Source organism: Vombatus ursinus, unplaced genomic scaffold (genome assembly GCF_900497805.2).
Source record: "Vombatus ursinus unplaced genomic scaffold, bare-nosed wombat genome assembly UNPS02015255.1, whole genome shotgun sequence".
NCBI classification, from domain to species: domain Eukaryota; kingdom Metazoa; phylum Chordata; class Mammalia; order Diprotodontia; family Vombatidae; genus Vombatus; species Vombatus ursinus.
Window position 1 is genome coordinate 22902383 of NW_020955033.1, and position 22067 is coordinate 22924449.

General features: G+C 36.6%; 1 protein-coding gene across 3 annotated transcripts in view; it reads right to left on the reverse strand.

Moving 5' to 3' along the window:
• LOC114031700 (tetratricopeptide repeat protein 39C) overlaps positions 1 to 22067 on the reverse strand; it is a 112418-nt gene that overhangs the window by 63998 nt on the left and 26353 nt on the right. For 2 of the 3 annotated variants that reach the window (XM_027846853.1, XM_027846854.1), the window contains exons 2-4: positions 14914 to 14962; positions 12283 to 12411; positions 3393 to 3507 (exon numbers count right to left, since the gene is read on the reverse strand). In XM_027846853.1, the coding sequence (XP_027702654.1) occupies positions 3393 to 3507; positions 12283 to 12411; positions 14914 to 14962 (293 nt within the window). Of the gene's footprint in view, positions 1 to 3392; positions 3508 to 12282; positions 12412 to 14913; positions 14963 to 15297; positions 15327 to 22067 lie in introns of those variants that run through there. The other variant, XM_027846855.1, reaches the window with a different exon arrangement.

Consider the following 22067-nt stretch of genomic DNA (forward strand, 5'->3'; position numbering starts at 1 on the left):
TAATTATGGTTCTATAAAATTCTAAACACAGCAAAGCTCAGCCAGATGGAGACTGAGGGAACTTCAGACCAGTCTCAGTTTGTACTACATATTCAATAGTACTGCAGCTTACAGAGTAAAACTTATTAGGCCAGTCGTCTGCAGCAATGCAGTCAATGATGTCACACTCACAACGCAGCAGCGAGGGAACGGCAATAATCTGTCTCCTACACACACACACACACACACACACACACACACATTCTGTTCTCATCTCTTAATGATGAGATGTCCCTCTGAAATGTCACATTCAATCAATCAGTCACTCAGCTCCTGAAAGTCTGTACCAGTGGAATGACTCATTGGTACAAACAGAAAACCACAGACAATCTGTCAAGTTGGAATAAAGTCATGGCCCAAACTAGCTAGGCAGCAGAACTGGGGTCTCTGTCCCCACAAACGGATCTTTGACCCTTTAACTCTTTCGTGATAATGGGTAGAGGGTTTAGTTGTGAAAAGAACCTATCAAGATACACTAACATTTCCCAAAACTAAATTTTTATGGTGACTGAGTGAGATGGAAGGTGGGGAGTAGGAAAGAAGGGGGCAGCACGATGCATTTCCATTGGTGAATAGGTATACTACTGCTTCCACTACTATGAATAATAACCTCAGTCCTTGGCACATAGTAGGCATTTAATAAATATTTATCGATTGATTAATAATTTACATAATGTTTCAAGGGTTTGCAAAGCACTTTACATATGCTGTCTCATTTGAGATAAACAACAACCATGTGGGGAAGATGCTATTATTAACCTCATTTTACAGATGAGGAAACTGAGGCTAAGAGAGATTAAGTCACTTGCCCAGGGTCACACAGCTACTAAGTGTCTGAGGCAGGATTCAAACTCAGGTCTTTCTGTCTCCAGAAAGACATTTAGCTGCCTACACTACAAATACTATGTGTATTTGTGTCCTAGTATACTTACCACAGCGGAAGTAGCATAGTTGTTGAGCTCTGTCCTCTTTATTCTTCCACTTAAGTCCCAGTCCATCACACCCTCCTCTGGTCATATTGTCCCCACACCTACCCCCCTTCCCAGGTAGGGCTTGGGTTTCCTAACAATTTGACTCCAGGTTGTGAAACCATCCTCACACCCCATGTCCCATAACTGTCCTCACAACCCAGAGACTGACTCCTCTCACAAGGGCCAAGGAACCATAAAGAATGGAATGCAACCCTGGATGTAAAGCTACTCACTCAGAGGTCACCCACAGGTTTTATATTTCTGTTTTGTATTCATTTTGTATTTGTTATTTCCACCTCTCCTGGATGAAAAATAACAACAATAAACAAAAACAACTAAGCTGTGTGATCTTGAGCAATAAGGATAACAATATATTACTTCTCATGATTGTCAAAAAATATTTTAAAAAAAATATAAGGTACAAAAATTTGAGTGGATATTATTACTACTACTCTGGCCATATGGTCCTCTTATCCCACTACCTACTGCTCATCTCCTTGCCTGGTGGCCACGCCGCCTTATCCAGGAAGGCTGGGAACATGTTTCTACACCTCCCTAGCTTGCATACCCCTCCAGAGAGGAGAGGAACACCTATAACAAACACCTGAATACTTTCATGCCCAGGAGGACTACTTCTCATAGGAAAAATGTCCATTCAAAAAACACCTAAGAAAAAGATCCCCAAATGCAAAATCAACATAGAAGACAATAAATGGTAAGCCAGTGGGCCACTGACAGGCAAGTTAAGCACATTTTTATTTTGCATACTGTTGCTTTGAAATATATGTGAAGCTATTCAGCAGAAAGCTATTTTTGTTGGAATCTGAGAGCGTCTTGTCTGTCACAATTTCATTTCAACATCCATACAAGGTTGTTTAGCTGCAGAAAGAACCAGGTAGGTACATTGTCAAAACAGCAAAGACTAAATATAACTCAAATGAACTGATCCTGCAAAAAACCAGGATTGATGAAATAAAAATTAACTCATGCCTCAACTTCTGTCTAAAAGTAGCTTTCTTTCCAAGGAGTTTTTAAGTCAGAAGGAAAAATAAGGAAGGCTTACAACCTTAGTTTGAGATCCCTACAGAAGTAGACTTTACTGTCCTGTTTTTGAACAAAGAATTCTAGATAAACTCTATTATTCTTTCATTTCTGATGCACTATAATGGGTAAAGGAAAATGATTAATTTTTAAAAATAGTGTTGTACTATTCCTTTTTTGCAGCCCAGTGCAGCGTCCATGTCTTCTGATTTATAGGCCTTTCATCAGACAAGTATTCAGTGTCCAGACCAGTAAGTTACTGGAAGAGATTTGGGATGATGAAAAGGAAAAGATCTAACATGGACAGGTTGTATCCATGTTAGTGAAATACCAAAGTCTTATTGTATTAACATATCAGAACTCAAGTAAAAGTCAAATTTAATTTTAACTTGACCCAATTAGCAACCAAACATCTTTGATTTTTCCAATAATGAATGAAATGACTTCAGAATGTTGTATGATGAGGAAAGTTTGTATCTCAACTAAGTAGCAAAATATCTTACACAATTTTAAAGTAAAATCTAATTTTAGATTTTTCTTCTCAAAGAGTTTTTGCCTATTCATAAGATAAGTTTTTACTAGTAGTACTGGACAGGCCCTTACAATGAATATCTGAAAAAGTAATTTATTTTGCTAAATTTAGACATTACTTTCTGGTTAGGAAATCAGATTCTATTGGATGGGTAAAGGGAAGAAGCAATAGAACTTTTCTATGACCAAACAAAAAAGGGATGTGTTTACATTTTTAAAATGAAGATTAAAATGTTATTCATTCAAGGAAACTAGATTATTAGTAATTTCTTTTTTCAGCCTTCAAAATCTATATTCGAAAGATAGAGCTCTAACCAGTAATTTCTCATTTTAAGGTTCATAACGCCAGACTGGTTGCCACACAGAAACGAAGTATGAAATAGAAGATGATGGTGAACTAGAAGACAATGGTCATCTCCACTTTCATCACCAACATGAAGTGACTGTCTTAATAAAGGACTAATAAATCTTTTAACTTAACTAATTAATCCTTAATAAAAGGATAGCTCTGTGAAGTTTGGATTTAGTCAAAGGGCCAAACTTAAGGGCCTCGAGGCCACAGGTTCCCCACCTCTGGCAAACACTGCTGAGACAAGAGGATGAAGCAGAGACATACTACTACTACTACTCCCATTGCCAAGTATTTGCTTGTGTGTTTGGTTTACCTTTCTTAAGTAGTAAGTGATAATAAGAAGCATTTGGTACCCTATATTTTCAGAGGCTGAAATAGGTGGCCTTCTAAAAAAAAGAGTCCTATTGGTAATTTACCCACTGAAATGGAGTAAAACGTTAAAAATGTTTCAGCATTACCTGACAACTCTTGTTTCACAAAAGAAAGTACAGCCAAGTAAACCTGACAGTCAGCTATAATTATTTGTCTCTGAAGTCGATCAACCATAGATGGTGCAGATTTTCGAGCATCAACCTGTTTGAATAATGCAAAAAAGGAAAGGAAATGTCATAATAAAACATAAAAATAGCAATCTTATGCGCTACCCGTTTGAGATATCTTTTCTTTTTACTGAATGAAACAATTCTAAAATTAGGATTGTGAAACTTAATTGCTCAAACATGTGTCATAATTTAACAGTGTTTTACATTTTACAGCTTCATTGACGTGACTTGTTATTTTAAGAGTGTTGCCTATGGAATATTTAGCCAAATTTATAAAATTTGAATGAAGTATCTCAAAACATTATGTAACTAAAAGTGAATTTTAAGAACCTATTCAAGTCTGCATATCTTTCTTTACCTTGTTTATAAGAATAAATTTTTATTAATGTTTGTTTTTTTATTATTTTCCCCATGTTCCAAACCCACAGTCCCCCACCTCTTAAAGAGGGGGAACGGGGTTACTTTATATATGTCTTCTTTGGAGTCAAGCTTGATTGTTTTAATGTTGCAGTTTTCAGTTTCTTTACCTTTTTGTTGAACAGTCAATTCTCGTTTATGCAAAGTTAATAGAGGGAAATGATGGCACAAATTAATATAAAGAGTAAAGAACCTAAAAGTTAATTTGAAATATTTGCCATCCTAATTATGTTTTCTTTAGGCTTATAATAAAGTCAGTTTATGATCCCACAGTAATCTGGCTCATGGTAGCTAAGAGGTTGGAGAGTATGTATAGTTGGAGTGGAAATACCTAGGAATCTAATGGATGATTGATTAAAAAAAAAAAAAAAACAAAACAAAACCAGCCTAGCCTTAAAACTGGAGAACTCACAAAGGGAAATGAATGCTTAGTTGCAAGTAAAATTCACCCTCTCCCTACTACGTACTTTTAGGAAGTCAGGGAGGAGCAAAAGTGGCCCCTACAACTTAGATCTACTTACTATACAAATACCTCCCCCTCCACAAAGTCCTACTCCGCTGTCTATTCATCATGGTGCAGAGGGGAAGGACTTGATGTTTTTGAAGGTTCTGCCAGTGGAACAAAAGCTCCCAGCAGGTCAACTAACGCTGAAAGAGATTATGAGGACCTGTGGGCAGAAGACAGCAGAGTAGTATAGTAGACAAAGTGGTGAAACTGCAGCGAGGAAGAACTGAGTTCAAATCCTGCCTAAGACATGTAAGAGCCGTGTGAATGTGAGCAAGTCATTTAACCACTCTCAGCCTGTTTCCTCATCTGTAAAATGGGAATAATAATCGCATCTACCTCTCCAGGTTGCTGTGAGGATCAAATGATAAATACATTAAGTGTTTTGCAAACCTTAAGGCACTATATAAATGCCTGTATATTAGCCACCATAATAATAGTAATAGTAATAATAACAGTAATAAGAGGTAGAATTTATATAGCACCATGTGGCAGCCACTGTGCTAAGAGCTTTATGAATAGTATCTCATCTGATCCTCCTAACAAGCATCATCTTATTGGGCTTCTTTGATAGGACAAGAAGGATAGGGATGCTATAGAGATGATAAAAATGGCTGGTATGACTAACATTACCTTCTTGTCCTTCTATTCCCAGACTCTGTCTCTCTCCTTTCTTCTTCTTTAATTAATCCTCCCTCTCTAAGCTTCGACACAGAAGGGTCTGTTTCCCAAATGAAAGAAGGAGCTGGCCTGAGGGCCAGTTTAGAAGAAACTCAAGCTTTAAGCTTAATTTGGTTCTTGGAGATACTGTCCCATACCTTTAACCATACTGACTGTACTGGGAAAGCAGGAGAAAAAGGCTTGGGCCACAGTGGCCACAAAGTTCTATAGAAGCAAACTAATTTTTAACAAGCTGTTTTGTAAAACAAACAAGCAAACAAAAAAACAACACTTCACTGTCTGTGGACATTTGGGTTCTGCCCAGCACCCCTCAAAACTGCTCTGTAACAAAAAGAAAAAAGAGTGGAGGTAATAGTCCTCTCATTGTCACCCACCCTCTAATGTGGGAAAAAAAATTGTTACTAATTCCTGCTGCAGTTTTAAGGGCAAATGTTCTTCTATCTATGGTTTCTCAGATGTCATAAGACAAGATATGAGGAGTCTGTCTGACAAAAATAAAAGTTAGTGATCAGACACTGAATTTTAAAAGGCATGGAGATTAGCTTCTCCACAAAGATAATCCTGTTCTGATAACCCTTTCGTTGTGGTATTGACCTGGGTTCTTGAAGGTTTATGTCAGGAGAATGCAGGAGTGCAAGTTGTAGTAGATTTATGGTACTGAAAAAGCTTTTGAACATGAGCCCCGCTGGTTCTCAGAACCATCTTGGCTAAGTAAGGCTCATTACCAGAACACTAGCCGCTACGTAAGTGATAATTTATTTGTTTATGTTGGCTACAGCAACTCATGAAATGGACAAAAGTGAAAAAATAATGCTTCTCAACCTTATGGTACTCTTGTGTTTCTGTAGTGATGTACAGCAGAACAGTGGTATAAAGGTGCTAAAAATGACACACTTCTTAAACTGTCAGAAAACATTAAATTGTTGCTGTTCTCAAGGAGTGACCTTTATTCAACAATGAACAAGCTGCCACACTACCGAAGACTGGTATAATGGAAAGAGCACTGGAATCAGATGACCTGGCTTCAAGTCTTGACTCTGTCAATGTGATTTGAGGCAAGTCACAAATTCTGAGCCTCAGTATCTGCATCTATAAAATGGGAATAAAAATACTCATATTACCTAGTTCACAGGGTTACGAAGAGAAAGCAGTTTGTAAAACTGTAAAGCACTTCATAAATTCAAGCTTTGATACACTCAAATTATCTATAGAATCGAAGAAAATGAAATTTAATAGAAATAACAGCTCTTTCAAAGATTACCAATAATTTCAACTGCTAAATTTGATTATTTTTTCTCAGTCCTTATCTTGTGCAATTTTTTTATACCACTGACCACCATCTAATCCTGGAAATCCTTTCTTCCCTTGGCTTCCATGATACTGCTCTTTATGGGGTTCTCCATCTATCTGTATGATTGAGCTTTCTTTGGTCTCCTTTGCTAAAAAATCTCCATCTAATTTCCATCCTCCAAGTGCTGCCCTGGACCATGCTTTTTTTTTCTTCCTCTACACCATGGTGATCCTGTCCTAAATCCTAGGTTCTATCCCTTCACTTTATATGTTTTCTGGATACTTCTATTGGGGAATCAAGCTGAACGTGTCAAAAACTAAACTTATGTTCCTGCCCCTCAAACACTTTCTCCAAACCTCCTTGTTTGTACTGAGATTATTAGCACCCTCCTATTCACCTATTCATAACTGGAAATCATCCTCCACTCTTCCTTCTCTTTTAGCCTTGATATTCAAATCACTCACTAAATAAATCTGATCAGTTCTACCCACACAACATCTCTCTTCTCTTTGATTGCCACTCACATCTCTTGCCTAGACTACTATAAGTCTCCTAAGGAGTCTCCCTGTTTTTGGTCTCTTTCCTATCTAATCCATGACACAGATTTGGCAAAAATATTCTAACTCACAGATCTGATGATATCACTTTCCTGCTCAAAAAATGTTAATAGTTCCCTACTACCTCTAGGATAAAATACAGACTGGCATTTAATGCTTCATACAGTCTTGTTCAGTTGTGTCCGACTCTTCATGACCCCATTCAGGGATTCTCAGCAAAGATACTGGAGTGCTTTGGCCTTTCCTTCTCTAGCTTATTTTACAAATGAGGAATTGAGATAAACAGGGTTAATTGACTTGCCTATGGTCACACAGCTAGTAAGTTTCTGAGGTTGGATTTAAACTCAGGAGATGAGTTTCCTGACTCTTGGCCCTGCGCTCTATCTACTGCAACACCTAATTGCCCATTATACAATCTAGCTCCTATCTAAACTTTATTAGTATATCTTATATTACTGCTCCCCTTCATGCTCTCTACATTTCAGGAAAACTAGACTATTAACTATTTACCCAACTCAACATTTCATCTCCTGTCTGCATGCATTCATACAAACTGTCACCTATCTTTGGTATGTAGTACTTCCTCATCTGTGTCTTACAAAATTGTCTTTTTACTAGATGAGGTGCCCCACCTCTATGGAGTCTTTCCTGATATTAGCCCACCTGCTGGTGTTTTTTTCCCTTCTCAAACTATGTATTACACTTTCATGTATACAGTGTAGATGTCATATGGCCCCAGCAGAATGTAAATACTTTGAGGGTAAAGACTTATTTAATTTTTGTCTTTGTATCACAGTGCCCAGCATATTGTTTTTCATATAGTAGTTACTTAATAAATGTGTAATCTAAATAAATGTAAAGACTATACTCTGGTTCAAAAAAATCAACTATACAGACACAGGATAGGGAAAGTACAGCTACATAACAGTCATCATGTGAAAGACAGGAAGGAGTTTTGATGGACTGGTAAAGGGAGGAAAAATCTTGTTGTGGTCTGCCCTAGTGAGATCATATAGGGAATACTGATTTTAAGTTCTGCCTGTAGAATTTTGGGAAGAACACTGACAGTTTGGGGAGTGTTCAAAAGAAGGCCACAAGAACTGTGAGGAAAATGGAAACTACGTGTGTTCTCAGATAATAAGATGAAGAACCTAACGAAATTAACTGTAAAGAAATGCTGAGTCCAGGGGGATGATGGCTATTTCCCTCCTCATGCACAACTGAATTTCACATTCTCATGCAATGCCAATTCCGTGAAAAGGTGGCAGCAGTATAATTCTAGCCCTACCCACTTGTGGAGCACTGCTGGAAAAGACTTCTTAACGAGTATAGCAAATGAAATTAAAATCAGTGTTTTTGAAACAGGATAGCCCTAGGAACAGAATCCCTAAATACCGTTTCAGTAGAAAGATCTTTGGATCAATGTACTTGGTACAAAAATTCAAGTTCCTCGAGAGTAGTCTCTGTCTTGGGTTTTTATCTTTATGTATTCTTGGGACCTAGCATTTTGCTTTGCAAGTAATAAATATTTGTTGAATATAAATGAATTAAGTGCTTGAATGACTGGCAAGTAGAAGAGGAATTAGATTTGCTTTACTTTCCCTGATAATAGAAGTAGGAGCAATTACTAAAGTTACACAAAAGCACATGTTGTTATGTAAGGAAAAAAATTCCTAAAAAGCTGAATAGATGATCTTGGGATGTAGCTAACTTCTCCCATTATTAGAAGCCTTCAAGCCAGGAGTATTATATTTGTCAGGAATGTAATGGAGTAAGCAGAGTGAGCTAGGTGACAGAGTCCTTACCAATTCTCAGATTTTATAATTCTGTGATACGTATTTTGGAAAGATGACACAGATGGACAGTGAGCTGAGCCTCAGAATTGGGGGAAGGAGTTTGGAATGGATTATATTTGAGAAATTACTGAGTGGTTTTATACAATTATATTATTACACAATGATCCCTGCTTGCTGCAACAAAAGTCCATCTCTTGAACTATTCTCCAAGTGTTGCTCTGTGGCTTTCCATTATGGAAAATTTATAGAAAACACGGACAAGAATTATCCAGGAAGGAATACAGACACCAACAAAATGACAGATCCTAAATATCAAAGTGTCATTTTCCTATTCAACATCTTGTTCCTCCAGTAGAATGTAAGTTCCTTAAGGGCAGGGGCCATTGCCATTTTGATTTTGTATCCCCGTATCAACGTTCACAACGTTTTGAATATGGTGGGCAATATACATTTGAATTAAAGAGTAACACCTGTCCTCCATGTATCAAGTTAAACTTGGCTTTTAAAGCTATGTAAAACATTATCTTTGTATATGCATAGAAATAAATTCCCACTCCTATGCTTCATTATGTCATGAGGGGAAAGATAGTTAAGCATTAACCTAACAAAGCCCAACTAGTTATTACACCAAGTTGTAAAGGCTTGCTTATAGTCTCTCTAGACCTTTTTTGTATCATGTTTTAAAATATATAAATAAAATACATAGGCTTATAAATTATATTGAATTGCATTTGTCAAAATTTTTTTAAAAAACTTTATTTTAAAATAGTTATGTATACAAATAATTTTTAACATTCATTGTTTTTTGTTTAAGTTTTGAGTTCCAAGTTCCATCCTTTCCTCCCTCTCTGAGACAGTAAACAATCTCATTTACCAAAATATTTAAAAAAACAAGTTCACAAAACCCAGGTTAAGAACCCCTGATCTAGAGTGTTCATTAATCAGTAAATCAACCTAGTTAAGACAGGCAAGGCTCAATTACCATGTGATCAGTTTTTTTGGCCATGCCACTTCAAACCATCAACAAAGGCATGGGAGGGTTGAAACCTGCAAAGGTGTTAGAAGTACCCACACGAATGAAATCAAAAATCCTAATGATCATAATAACAATGAATCAAATCTGAATAGTGTTTTACCTTTGTCATCTATCTCAATGTCATCCTTACAATAATTCGGTAAGGAAGGTAACAGAACTGAGATGCCAACTAAAGTCACAAAATTGAAAGCTCACAGATTTCTATCCTAAATACTGGGAAGGCCATTGAGTACCTTCAGAAGAGGAGGGTCTATAAAGAAAATGCAGGGAGAAAAAAGGGAAGCTAAGCTAAGCTTCATTCACAGCAATGAGGGCAATTTCATCTTGATATTTATCTCTTCTGTACTCAAATGTACTAAATGGCAATCTGGTGTGATTTTTTTAAATTATTTCATTGTCATGGGGATTCTTTTCAATTTTTTCTAAAAAAGGCAAAATCTTGGCTACAAAGCAATTAATTTCCACCACAACATCCTTGAACCATACCTCTTAAACAACAACAACAACAGCAACATTTCTCAAGAAGTCTAATCCATTAGAGTTATGTACCATTTTTGTGTCAGGGATACCTTTGGCAAGCTGATGAAACCTATGGATATGGACCCCTTCTCAGAATAGTGTTTTTAAATGCATAAAACAAAATATACAGGATTACAAAGGAAATCAATTATACCGAAATACAGCTATTTATCTACGTATCTATCAAGCAGGTTCACAGACACAGGTTAAGAAACTCTGCCTTAGAGTGGATTGAATTTGAAGCTTCAAGAACAGAGGATATAAATAAGAAACAAAACTAAAACAGAAGGGGACTATTTAAAAAAATTTTAACCTCCTTAGAGAAAAATTACTCAGTGCTCTAACTCAGATAAAACTATCTTGAGGTTGAATAATAAGAAGAGTGAATTTGACTAATGGTTTGTCACGGGTTTAACATAATGACTATGACAAAGAGTTTCTGCAGATTGCGAAGAAAGCATAAAACGATAATATGAGTGTCTTCATTAAATGATTTGTCTCACTGGACCCTATAAAAGTCATTCTAAGAAGATGAAATAGAGCTTATCTAATAGTTACAGAAATGACTAGTGAAAAACATCACGATTATAGTAAAAATTACTATTAATTTTAGTTTAGTTGAAAATAAACTTTTAAAAATGCTATGCAATGCCATGGGGGGGATTTAGAACTCAAAATCATATAAAAGTGAATGCTGAAAACTAAAAATAATAAATTTATAAAAAAAATTCTAAGCATGTAAGAAAAAGGGACATAAGAGTTTCAAAGTATCCACAAATAACTGTTAGATCTTAGCTACTATGATTAAAATTGACAACTAGAGTCATGATAACATTTCCAAACTTTTCACAGAAAAAATATATAGTGAAAATATTTCTAGAATATAATTTTAGAGAAAAGGCTAAATGAAATTTAGTAATATATGCTAAGGATTCCACAATATCTTTTTAAAATATGTCAACACTTCAACTCATATCCTATAAGAACATTTAAAATAGCAATAAGAAAACAAAAAAATCCAAACGCATGCTGAAAATTCAATTTGACAAATGTTAATTACCTATTTTGTGCAAGTCACTATACTTGGCACTGGAAAATAAATGAGACTTCTTTTAAAACAACCTATGTAGATGCTGAAGAAACACTACTGGACAAATTTACAAAGTACGGTAGTTCATATTTTTTTTTTACTTTACCTTTTTACTTACCTTTAAAAGAACACAAGAACCATATTATGACCACATTACTAATGCGTGCTTAAGAAAATATTTCAGTGCTTAAATGATGTTATAGTAATTTTTGTTTTGAAATACACCAATACAAATGGACTGAAATAATCCTGTCAAAGTTTTCCCATATTTTTTCCTTATACACTTGAAACTATAAGTTATCTACTAAGTAAAATCTCAGGAGCAATATTAGATAGGGAAAAGGTTTTGTTCATTTAATAGTAATTAATTAAAGATACTCTTCAAGTATCAAAGTCAAAGGATGACAATTGGAGAATAAAGACCATCTAAATATTAAAAATGCATTCATGAGAGAGAAATTAACATTAAACCTTCCCATCTCTCTCACCCTAATTTCCAAATGCATAAATGCCAAATTGCTGACTTCGAGAAATATCTAAACGTCCTTGGTAAGTAACTCACAAGAAAGGTGGAAGGAAACTTAGGGGTCATCGAGAAGACTGTACAAGGAAAAGTGGAACAGATATCTCTAAATATGAAGCTTACTTCTTAAGCCAAGTCATCACCTTGCACCTACAGAATCTCCATATTACTGAATACAACATGCTGAGTGACAGTAGTGCCTTTTAAAAGTTCTATTAATCAGAAAACAGTTCCAGTTGATAAATATGTAAATTATTTTCTTATTCTTTTTAATAATATGAAATTTGTGTTCTAACTGCCAAAAGCATGGCACAGTAGTAATTAATGTCAGAACCAAGCAGCCATCTTCCCAAATGCGCCAAATTCATCATTTAAATGATGTTGTACTTACGTTCTTCTTGATCTTATTCTTGATTGTTTCAATAACCCCAGCTTCTTCACTTTCACATAGTTTTTCTGTCGTTTTTAAGTCATCACATGCCAACTGCATTTTTTCTTCTTCAAATGTCATCATGGCATTCTTCCAAAAATAAAAATGTGAAAGATTAAATCATAAACTGTCAGAAAATATAAGACAGTTTATTATATCTAAATTTTGACAGGAAAAAATAATGAATGTACACAAAGTTACACTAACCCAAAAATGGAAAAAAAGTTATTCTCCTTCAATCAGTTCTTACAAAAGAAAAAAAATTAATAAAGGCTTATATTTTCCAGAATCAGAATTGACCTTGTATTCCAATTTCTTACCAATAAACTCTAATATAAAAAGCTACCATATGAGATCTGCAAAGAAAAATTTATAGTAATAAATATGTATGCAATTACTGATTGAAACAATCTTTGCTACATTAAATTTGAGTGTTTTATTCTATAAGGAGTAACAAAGATCTTTTACTTTCTGATTAGCATACTTATGGCAGCAGTTTTTACCCTGGGTTCACAGTCCTAAATTTATTCTGCCTGCCCAGAAGATCCCTGGCTCTATAAAATGTTTCAAAGAAGTTCAAGTGTAACAAATACAAAGCATAAATTCTTTTAGAACACTCTCCTAGAATGTTACTAGTCAATCATCCAGTTCAATTTCTTCATTTTACAGATGAGAGAACTATAACGTGACTCATTTGAAGTCACAACTATTTAGCTAAAAAACTGAGACTGAAATCCAGTACTATGGACTCCTAAGCCTGTGGATTTTCTACCGTACTATGACAATGAGACTCACAAAGTGTCGGAACTAGACATGATCTCAGGGGCAGCTAGGTGGTGCAGTGGATAGAGCACCGGCTCTGAAGTCAGGAGGACCCGAGTTCAAATCTGGCCTCAGACTAAACACTTGACACTTACTAGATGTGTGACCCTGGGTAAGTCACTTAACCCCAATTGCCTTAAAAAAAAAAAAAAGATATGATCTCAGAAATCATCTAATCTAACCTTGGAGAGTCTTTTCAAATAACAATGATTTTAGATGGCTACTAACAGAGTAGTTTTATTGAAAACTCCAAAAATTATGCTGTCTTTAGTAAAAAGGTACAGTGAGATCTCACTTCCAGTCATGTTTTCCTGCTCAACTAGTTCCAGACAGGGGCAAGAAGAAAAGGCAATAATAATAATCTTTATCAATACTATCACCATCTCTAATACTCCTTCACATCCTTTAGTACTTTCACACATGAACAAATGAACAAACAAACAAAAGACCCAAACCACCACCCATCTCCATTAACCTTTACCATAACTCTGTGAGGTAAGACAGGGCAGCACATCCATTTTACATATGAGAAAAGCGAAGCTAAGAGATTAAGTACTTTATCTAAGGTCACTTGGCTAGTAAGTGCGTAGAAAAAAAAAAAAGATGAGAAAAAAAAAAGGTTCTCTGAATCCTAGTATCTAATGATTTTCTTATGCAGCAAGATTCTTCTTCAATAGAGTAGCCAAAGTAGTAACACTGACCATCTTATTTGCTTTTCTGGTTTATACCATTTCCTGTTTCTCCACTTTTTGCTAATACTAATGAGGTAATGCTAACGCTAATTGAGGTAGCTAGGTGGTGCAGTAGATATAGTATAGGGCCTGTAGTCAGGAAGACCTGAGTTAAAAATTAGGCTAGGCTTCGGACACTTATTGGTTATGTGACCCTGAACAAGTCACTTACCGTCCATTTGACTCAGTTTCCTTATCTGTAAAATAGAGATAATAATAACACCTATATCCCACAGTATTGTGAGGATTAAATGAGAAAACAGTTTTAAAACACTTAGTATAATGCCTGGTACATAGCAAATGCTATATAAATATCACAGCTGCTTTTACTTTTGTTATTATTATTATTATTACTACTACTACTACTCCTCCTCCTTCTGCAGGCTGGTCTATTTTTTTTTCTTTCCTGTTGTTTATGCCTCTACTTACCAATTTATAACTGGAGGTAAGGAATGATTTGTAAAAATCCATCTACTGTTAACATTTTTAAGAATATACTTGGTTTAAATGTTGTTTGCATGATATCTTGTACTTTTCTAAGTATGAGTTAATAAAAAGTACCCAAATTATGAACTCTTAAACACTATTCAATTTATTGTATAAGCAAGCTCCATCCTTCTTCCCTAATTTCCTATAGCTGGGCTTCTAATGTGACAATAATTGGCAAACTTTGGTTTGACTATCCTGACTCACATTCACAATTATATTAGAGTATAATTTTATTGCTTAAACTCAAATCTCATCCCTTTTAATAATCCTAGAGGGAATTTTCTCTCTTGGGCAGCCTTTTCAATTGTATCTGTGTTTTAACAATTGATTTTTTTAAATAAAGAAAATATAAAAATCCAAAAGTAGAAAATTCATAAACATCTTAGTTTTAAAATAAGGAAGGAAAATGACCCAGTAGACATTGTTTAATAATTCAGGCTTACTTTTGATTTCAAACTCTCTATGATCTTTTCCAAACAGTAGGGAAAGAACAGACTTATAGAACCTATCTATTCTCTTCTCCCTTTATTCTATTCCCAGATCAACTTACCAAAAAACTGACAAAGCTGGCTCCAAAACTCATTAATGGGCTGTGATTTCTGTCAAGGAAACACAAAAATTATTCCTGTGTTAATGTTGGTGCCCCTTTTTAAAAGCATGATAAATTATTATGATAGTAAAACCTTGGCAATGGAAAGATAAAAATTCTTCAGTACCTCAGGCAGATGAAATTCCCTCAAACACTGACCAAGAAATCAAGAGGCTTCTCTGGAGGGGAAGCCATACAGTAAGTGCATTCATTTACATATTTCCAGAAAGACCAAAGCCAATAGTGTAAGATTTATAAAAACAGATTGTCTTCTATATAGTGTTCAATATAGGTATTATAGAAGTGCCCCTGAGATTAACGTCTGTTTTCTATGAGTTACCTTACCAGGCAGATGCACTGGACACAAAGTAAGCCTGTTTGTTGAAAGGAGCCAATCAGGAGCCTACGGTGAGCCAATGTCTTGCTCGCTCCCAGACACTTTTGTAGGGGTTCACTGGCTAATCTTGCTGAGCTGTGCCCCCTAAACTGGCCCAAACCAGTTTTGTGGTCAACTGTTTCTGCAAAATGTTCTACTTCTGTGTCTCCCTGTTCCTGAGATAGACTGTCCATTCTTTTACCCAACATCTCCCTTTGTGGTTTTCAGGCACAAATCTCCCTTGCCTCTCCTGGGCTGTGGGCTCTTCTGTACCTTGTAAACAGGAAGCCTCAGCACTAGTGTCTGATTTTCCTCCTAATAAAACTTTTCTGCTTTCAACCCAGATTGGACTCCTCTGCATTTTGAGGGGTGGGCTTCACCTGGCTGAGAGTATTAAACACCAATGCTTTTAGTCCAGTGCTCCTACAGATATATCTACTGAAGTTACAGAAAATAAAGTTCTTGTCACCAAAAACCTTGGCAATGTCACATGGTACAACCTCAAAAAACTGATATGACTTTTTCAGTGGAAATGACATTGAATGGTGACGTGGTCAGTCAGTTCTGTCCATGCCTTCCAACTGCATGATAACATAAATAGTTATTATTTATGCTAGGCATTTCCATCTGTTTTGCTGCTATACGGTAAGGACCAAAGGACCTTTCCATTTGACTTGAAGCCAGAACTTTCCATATGCAATGTCTTTCCCATTAGACTGTGAGCTCCCCAGAGGCTGGAATACTTTTCTAATTTTATCTCCAGTGCCTACTTAACACAGTGCTTTGCAAAGATTATCAGACCTCCTCCCCAACCTTCCAGTTACCGTGCACCCCCCCCCCCATCTGTGATCTTGTGATATAGGCCTCAGCCTGCTCCTCAAACTAGACAGTCTGTATCTCCTGATTCTGACTCCTGGTATTTTCACTGGCTACCTTCATACATGGAATACTCTCTCTTTCTCCTTCCCTCCAGGTGGAAGTAGGCTTCTCAAGTCCCAGCTAAAATCTCACTTTTTACAGGAAGCCTTTCCCAACTCCCTCCCTTCCCCACCTCCAATCATCCACCAAAATCTAATGCTTTCCCTCTGTTGATGATTACTTCCAAATTATTCTGCAAACAGCTTTTTTGTACATACTTGTTTGCATGTTTTCTGCCCCATTAGACTGTGAGTTCCTGAAGAGCAGGGATGTCCTGCCTTTCTTTGTATTTCCAGCACTCAGCACTGTGCCTGGCACAGACTAGGTGTTTAATAACTGTTTATTGACAGGCTAATAAAGGCTTCATTCATTCATTCAGTCAGTCAGTCATTAAAGATTTAAAATGGAATGTAAAGGTGACATCTGACATCTTTAAGAATTGTACATACAGAAAAAGGTTACCGATAAAACAAAGGCAATCGAACCAAATTTTGTCCAACCCTTTAAATACAAGGGATCTACAGACCAAAAGAAGAAGAAAACTATAGGAAAGATGTCATTGGATTATAGATTTGTAGCTAGAAAGGATCTTAGAATACCTAGTCCAAACTCCACATTTTACAGACGAGGAAGACCTGAAGCTCAGAGAGGGTTAAGTGACTTGCCTAGGAAAATACATATCTAGAACATCTCAATCAGGATTCAAACCTAATGAACTGAGGCTGGTGAAGGATGCTAAGGATAACATAAAGGGGTTTTTAAAGCTCCTGGGTGGGGCAGCTAGGTGGTACAGTGGAGAGACCAGGAGTCAGGAAGACTCACCTTCCTGAGTTCAAATCTGGTCTCAAACACTTACTAGCTATGTGACCCTGGGTAAGTCACTTAACCCTACTTGCCTCAGTTTCCTCATCTGTAAAATGAGCTGGAAAAGGAAATGGCAAACCACTCCAGTATCCCTGCCAAGAAAACCCCAAAAGGGGTTAGGAAGACACAACTAAAACAACTATACAGCAATAAAGGCTACTGAGTGGAGGGGAATTAAAGAATAGAGTAATCTATAACAGAAAAAATGAGCTTGGAGGCATAAGACCTGGATTCATATCCTGGATCTTCAGTTATTACTTATATGAGTTTAAGCAAGAGTTTATGCAGCTTCTCTGGGCTTTAGGTCTCTCATCTGCAGGGGAGAGGGGAGAGTAAATTACATGACCTCTAAGCCCTTTTCCAGCTCTATACCTAAGCACTTATGAGCCAGTGAAATATACTTCTTATAGCTATAAATGAAATAACATGAAGAATTAAAGTGATCCCTGAAATTACTCATTTAAACTACTTATTACTATTACCTATATCTATCCACTATTACTATTATCATATTTCCAGATGTATACCAAAAGTCTAAATCAAATACAAATTAAATCAATTTAAAGATGCCCAAAAACACTCATTATTTTATGGTCTAAGACGAAATATCAAACCCAGAATCTCATCTCAAGAAAAAAAAACAAGAAGTGGTAGGCAAAAATTTCAGTCCACCAGTCCCCTCTCCCCCTGTAATTGCAGGGTGGACCAGTGGGTTCCAAAACCTCCACTTAAGGAGGAGCACAGGCTAGCCATCTCTTCACTTCCCACCTGGCCCCATTCCTCTGATTTCTCCGTCATGCCCCAGGGTCAGCTACCTCCTCCTCAGCTTCCTCTTGCATGGGGTCTTCCTCCATTAAATTATAAGTTCCTTATAGGGCAAGAACTGTCTTTCTTTTTCCTTATTTGTATCCCAAGAGCTTAGTACAGCCCCTGGCATGTAGTAGGTACTTAATAAGTGTTTATGAACTAACTAGAAAATAATTTACAAGAGTGCATCCAAAGATACAAAGAGTAAAACCAAACTGTACCTGGTCCTTAAATGCACATAACTATAGTCTACTTTATTATAAAAAGTCTTTCTCCTCTATTTACTAAATTTTCAATAGATGTATTAATATTCATAGTTCAGGGACAAAAGGAAAAGGGCAATGATTTTCATTCATTCAACAAATATTTATTAATTTTCCTTCTCTAAGCAAGCTACTGAGCTAGGTGCTAGTGTTTTGTGCAGCTCCAAACAGGACTGAGTATCTTAGAAGTAAACCCACCCTCTCAGTTATTCTCCTTTTCTATTTGGTCCATTTTGGGGAGAGGGTCATTTCATGGCTTGAACAGTTAAAAAGAGCTCAAAATGTTAATTACTTGTGATTTAGCTAAAGTAATTTTTAAAAAATAAAACACTCAAAATCAATTCAAGTATTCTGACATTTTGGCCCTAACTATTCTAGATAATAATAGCCTGTATTTATAAATAGTAAATGAGGTTGTATTTACATACAGTAGGGTTTTTACAAACTTTAAGGTTTACTGACTGTTTTACCTACATTAACTCATTAGATTTTTACAACAACCGGATCTGATCCTACCATGCTCACTTGTTTCCCTAACTTGCTATATTTCTTAAGAAAACTGTCTCTTCTTACTCTCTTCTAATCCTCTGAAATCTGGCTTCTGACCTCATCACTAACTATATCCCCTAAATCTTCTTAACAGAAATTTTAAAAAGTGCAATTTTTAGCTAAGTTTATGTACTTTCCTACTACATGGACTATTCAACTAGCATTCTTATACCTGAAATAAGATTACCTTTTCAACAGCTTTCCTTTCCCTTCCCCTCCCTCTTGTCTCTTATCACTTCAAAAATACATAAATGAAGGAGTTTAAAAATAACAATAGCAATAATAACATTTACAATAAAGAGCCAAAGCAGGAAATGTGTGTCCAGTAACTTCCAGGCATAAGGGGGAAGATTCATAGATAGGAAACTGGAAGGCCTGGAGAACATCTCATTAGGATTGCTATTCACTATTGATATTTTAGTATTCAAACTGTTTTCTTATTTTTTTTTTACTGCCCTAAATTTCAAGTTATTTTAGATACAGAGTATTCTCAATTCAAAAAGAATACTTCATTTGGACACTCTGGATTGAACTCAATACTGGTTTTCTCGATTATACTTCTCAAGGACACCTAAAAACTGAAAGTCCAGATTGTCCTAGTTATCATAGTAAGTTACTTGAACCCACTCTTAGTTTGGCTGCATAAGAAGTCTGAAAAATAAGACAGACAGGCAGCATGCAGTAGTGGATTAAAGGCTGGCCTTAAAGTCAGGAAGGCCCGTATTCAAATTCTGCTGCGTAACAAAATGTGGAGTTTGGACTAGATATTCTAAGATCCTTTCTAGCTACAAATCTATAATCCAATGACATCCTTCCTAAACTTTCTTCTTCTTTTGGTTAGGTTAGGCAGCAGGTTTCAATTAGACACCTAATTTTTCTTTTTATTTAGTTTTTTTAATTAATTTATTTTGAATTATCAACAATCGCTTCCATAAGCTTTTGAGTTTTAAATTTTTCTCCCCCTCCCTCCCCACCTCCCTTCCCAAGATGTTGTGCGATTTGATATAGGCTACACATATACATTCTATTAAACATATTTTTATATTAGTGATGTTGTAAGGAAGAATTAGAACCAACAGGAGGAACCACCAGAAAGAGGAAACAAAACACAACAGAAGGAAAAAAAATAGCAAATAGTATCTCCATAGTTCTTTCTTTGGATGTGGATAGTATTTCCCATCATGAGACTTCCGGAGATCTCTTAGATCCTTGTATTGCTGAGAAGGGTTAAGTCTATCAATATTAGTCATCATACAATGTGGCTGTTACTGTGTACAATGTTCTCCTGATTCTGCTCACTTCACTCAGCATCAGACCATACAAGTCTTTCCAGGTTTTTCTGAAGTTAGCCTGTTCATCATTTCTTATAGCACAATAGTATTCCACTACATTCACATATCACAACTTGTTCAGCCATTCCCCCAACTGATGGGCATCCTCTCAATTTCCAATTCTTTGCCACCACATAAAGAGCTGCTATGAATATTTTTGTACATATGGGTCCTTTTCCCATTTGTATGATCTCTTTGGGATATAGCCCTAGAAGTGCTATTGCTGGGTCCAAGGGTATGGACATTTTTATAGCTCTTTGGACATAGTTCCAAATTAATCTCCAAAATGGCTGGATCATTTTACAACTCCACCAACAATGCATTAGTGTACTAATTTTCCCATATTTTCTCCAACATTTATCATTTTCCTGTTTTGTCATGTTGGCCAATCTGATAGGGATGATGTGGTACCTCACAGTTGTTCTGATTTGCATTTCTCTAATCAATAGTGATTTAGAGCATTTTTTCATGTGACTGTAGATGGTTTTAATTTCTTCATCTGAGAACTAGGCACCTAATTTTTCAAATGCCTTTGGCAACCAAGACTATAAATTGCAATAAGGCAATCAATAAACATTATTAAGCACCTACTATGTGTCAAGCACCATGCTAAGCACTGGAGATACAAAGAAGGCAAAAGACAGCCCTTACCCTTGAGAAGCTCACAATCTAATGGAGACAACATGTAAATAGCTATGTACAGAATAAATAGGAAATAAATCAATAGAGAGAAGGCACTAAAATTCAGGGAGAATGGAAAAGGCATCTTGTAGAAAGTGAGATTTAAGCTGGGACTTGAAGGAAGCCGAGGAGGCCAGGTGGTGGAGATGAGGAAGGAGAGCCTTCCAGGCAGGGGAGACAGTCAGAGAAGATGCCTGGGAAACTTGTAGATGGAGTGTCTTGTTTGAGGAACAGCAGGGGGATAAGGTATAAGAAATGAGGAGTCTGGGGTCGCGGTGCAGGTTAAAGGGCTTTAAATACCAAACAGGGATTTTGTATTTGATCCTAGAGGTGATAGGGAGCCACTGCAGTTTACAGAGTAGGGGAGTGACATGGCTGGACTCTCACTTTAGAAAAATTACTTTGGCAGCTAAGTGGAGAATGTAACAGTTAATAGAATGAATGCAGTAGTAGGAAAACACCAGTGGCAGGCAGATCAACCAGCAGGCTACTACTATAGTCTAGGAATGAGGAAATAAGGACGTGTACCAGGCTGGTGGCAGTATCAGAGGAGAGAAGGGGGCATACTGAGCAAAGGGGACAGACCTTGTTAACAGACTGATTATGGGGGGTGAGGATGACTCTTTAAGTTGTGAGCCTGGGTGAATGGGAGGACAGTAGTTCTTTCCACAATAATAGGAAAGTTTGCAGGGGAAAGCAAAGTTTTGGAGGAAAAAAGATAATGAGTTTAGCTTTAGACATGTTGAATTTAAAATATCTACAGGACATCCAGTTCAAGATGTCTAACAGGAAGTTGGAGAAGTAAGACTAGAGGTCAGCAGAAAGGTTAGGTAAGTAGATCTGAGAATCATCAGCATAGAGATGATGACTTAATTGATGGGCAGTCAATGAGATCACCAAATAAAATAGTATAGAGGAGAAGAGGGCCCAGGACGGAATCCTATCGGACATCCATGGTAATGGACATGACCCGGATGAAGATCCAGAAAAGAAGACTGAGGAGGAGTGGTCAGTTATGCAGGAGGAGAATCAGGAGAGTACTGTCAAAAGAACCTAGAGAGAAGAGAATATGAAGAAAATGTCAAGGCCTACAGAGAGGTCAAGAAGGATGAGGACTGAGAAAAAGGCCATTGGATTTGGCCATAGGGTTAAGAGAGCAATTTTGGTTGAATGGTGAAGTCAGAAGCCAGACTGTAAGCTAAGCAGAACATGAGAGAAGTAGATGACCTGCCACAAAAGGCAGGAGAGATATGGGATGATAGTTAATAAGTCTAGAAGCATCAAGCAAGAGCTTTTTGAACCTGGGGTAGACATGGGCATACTTGT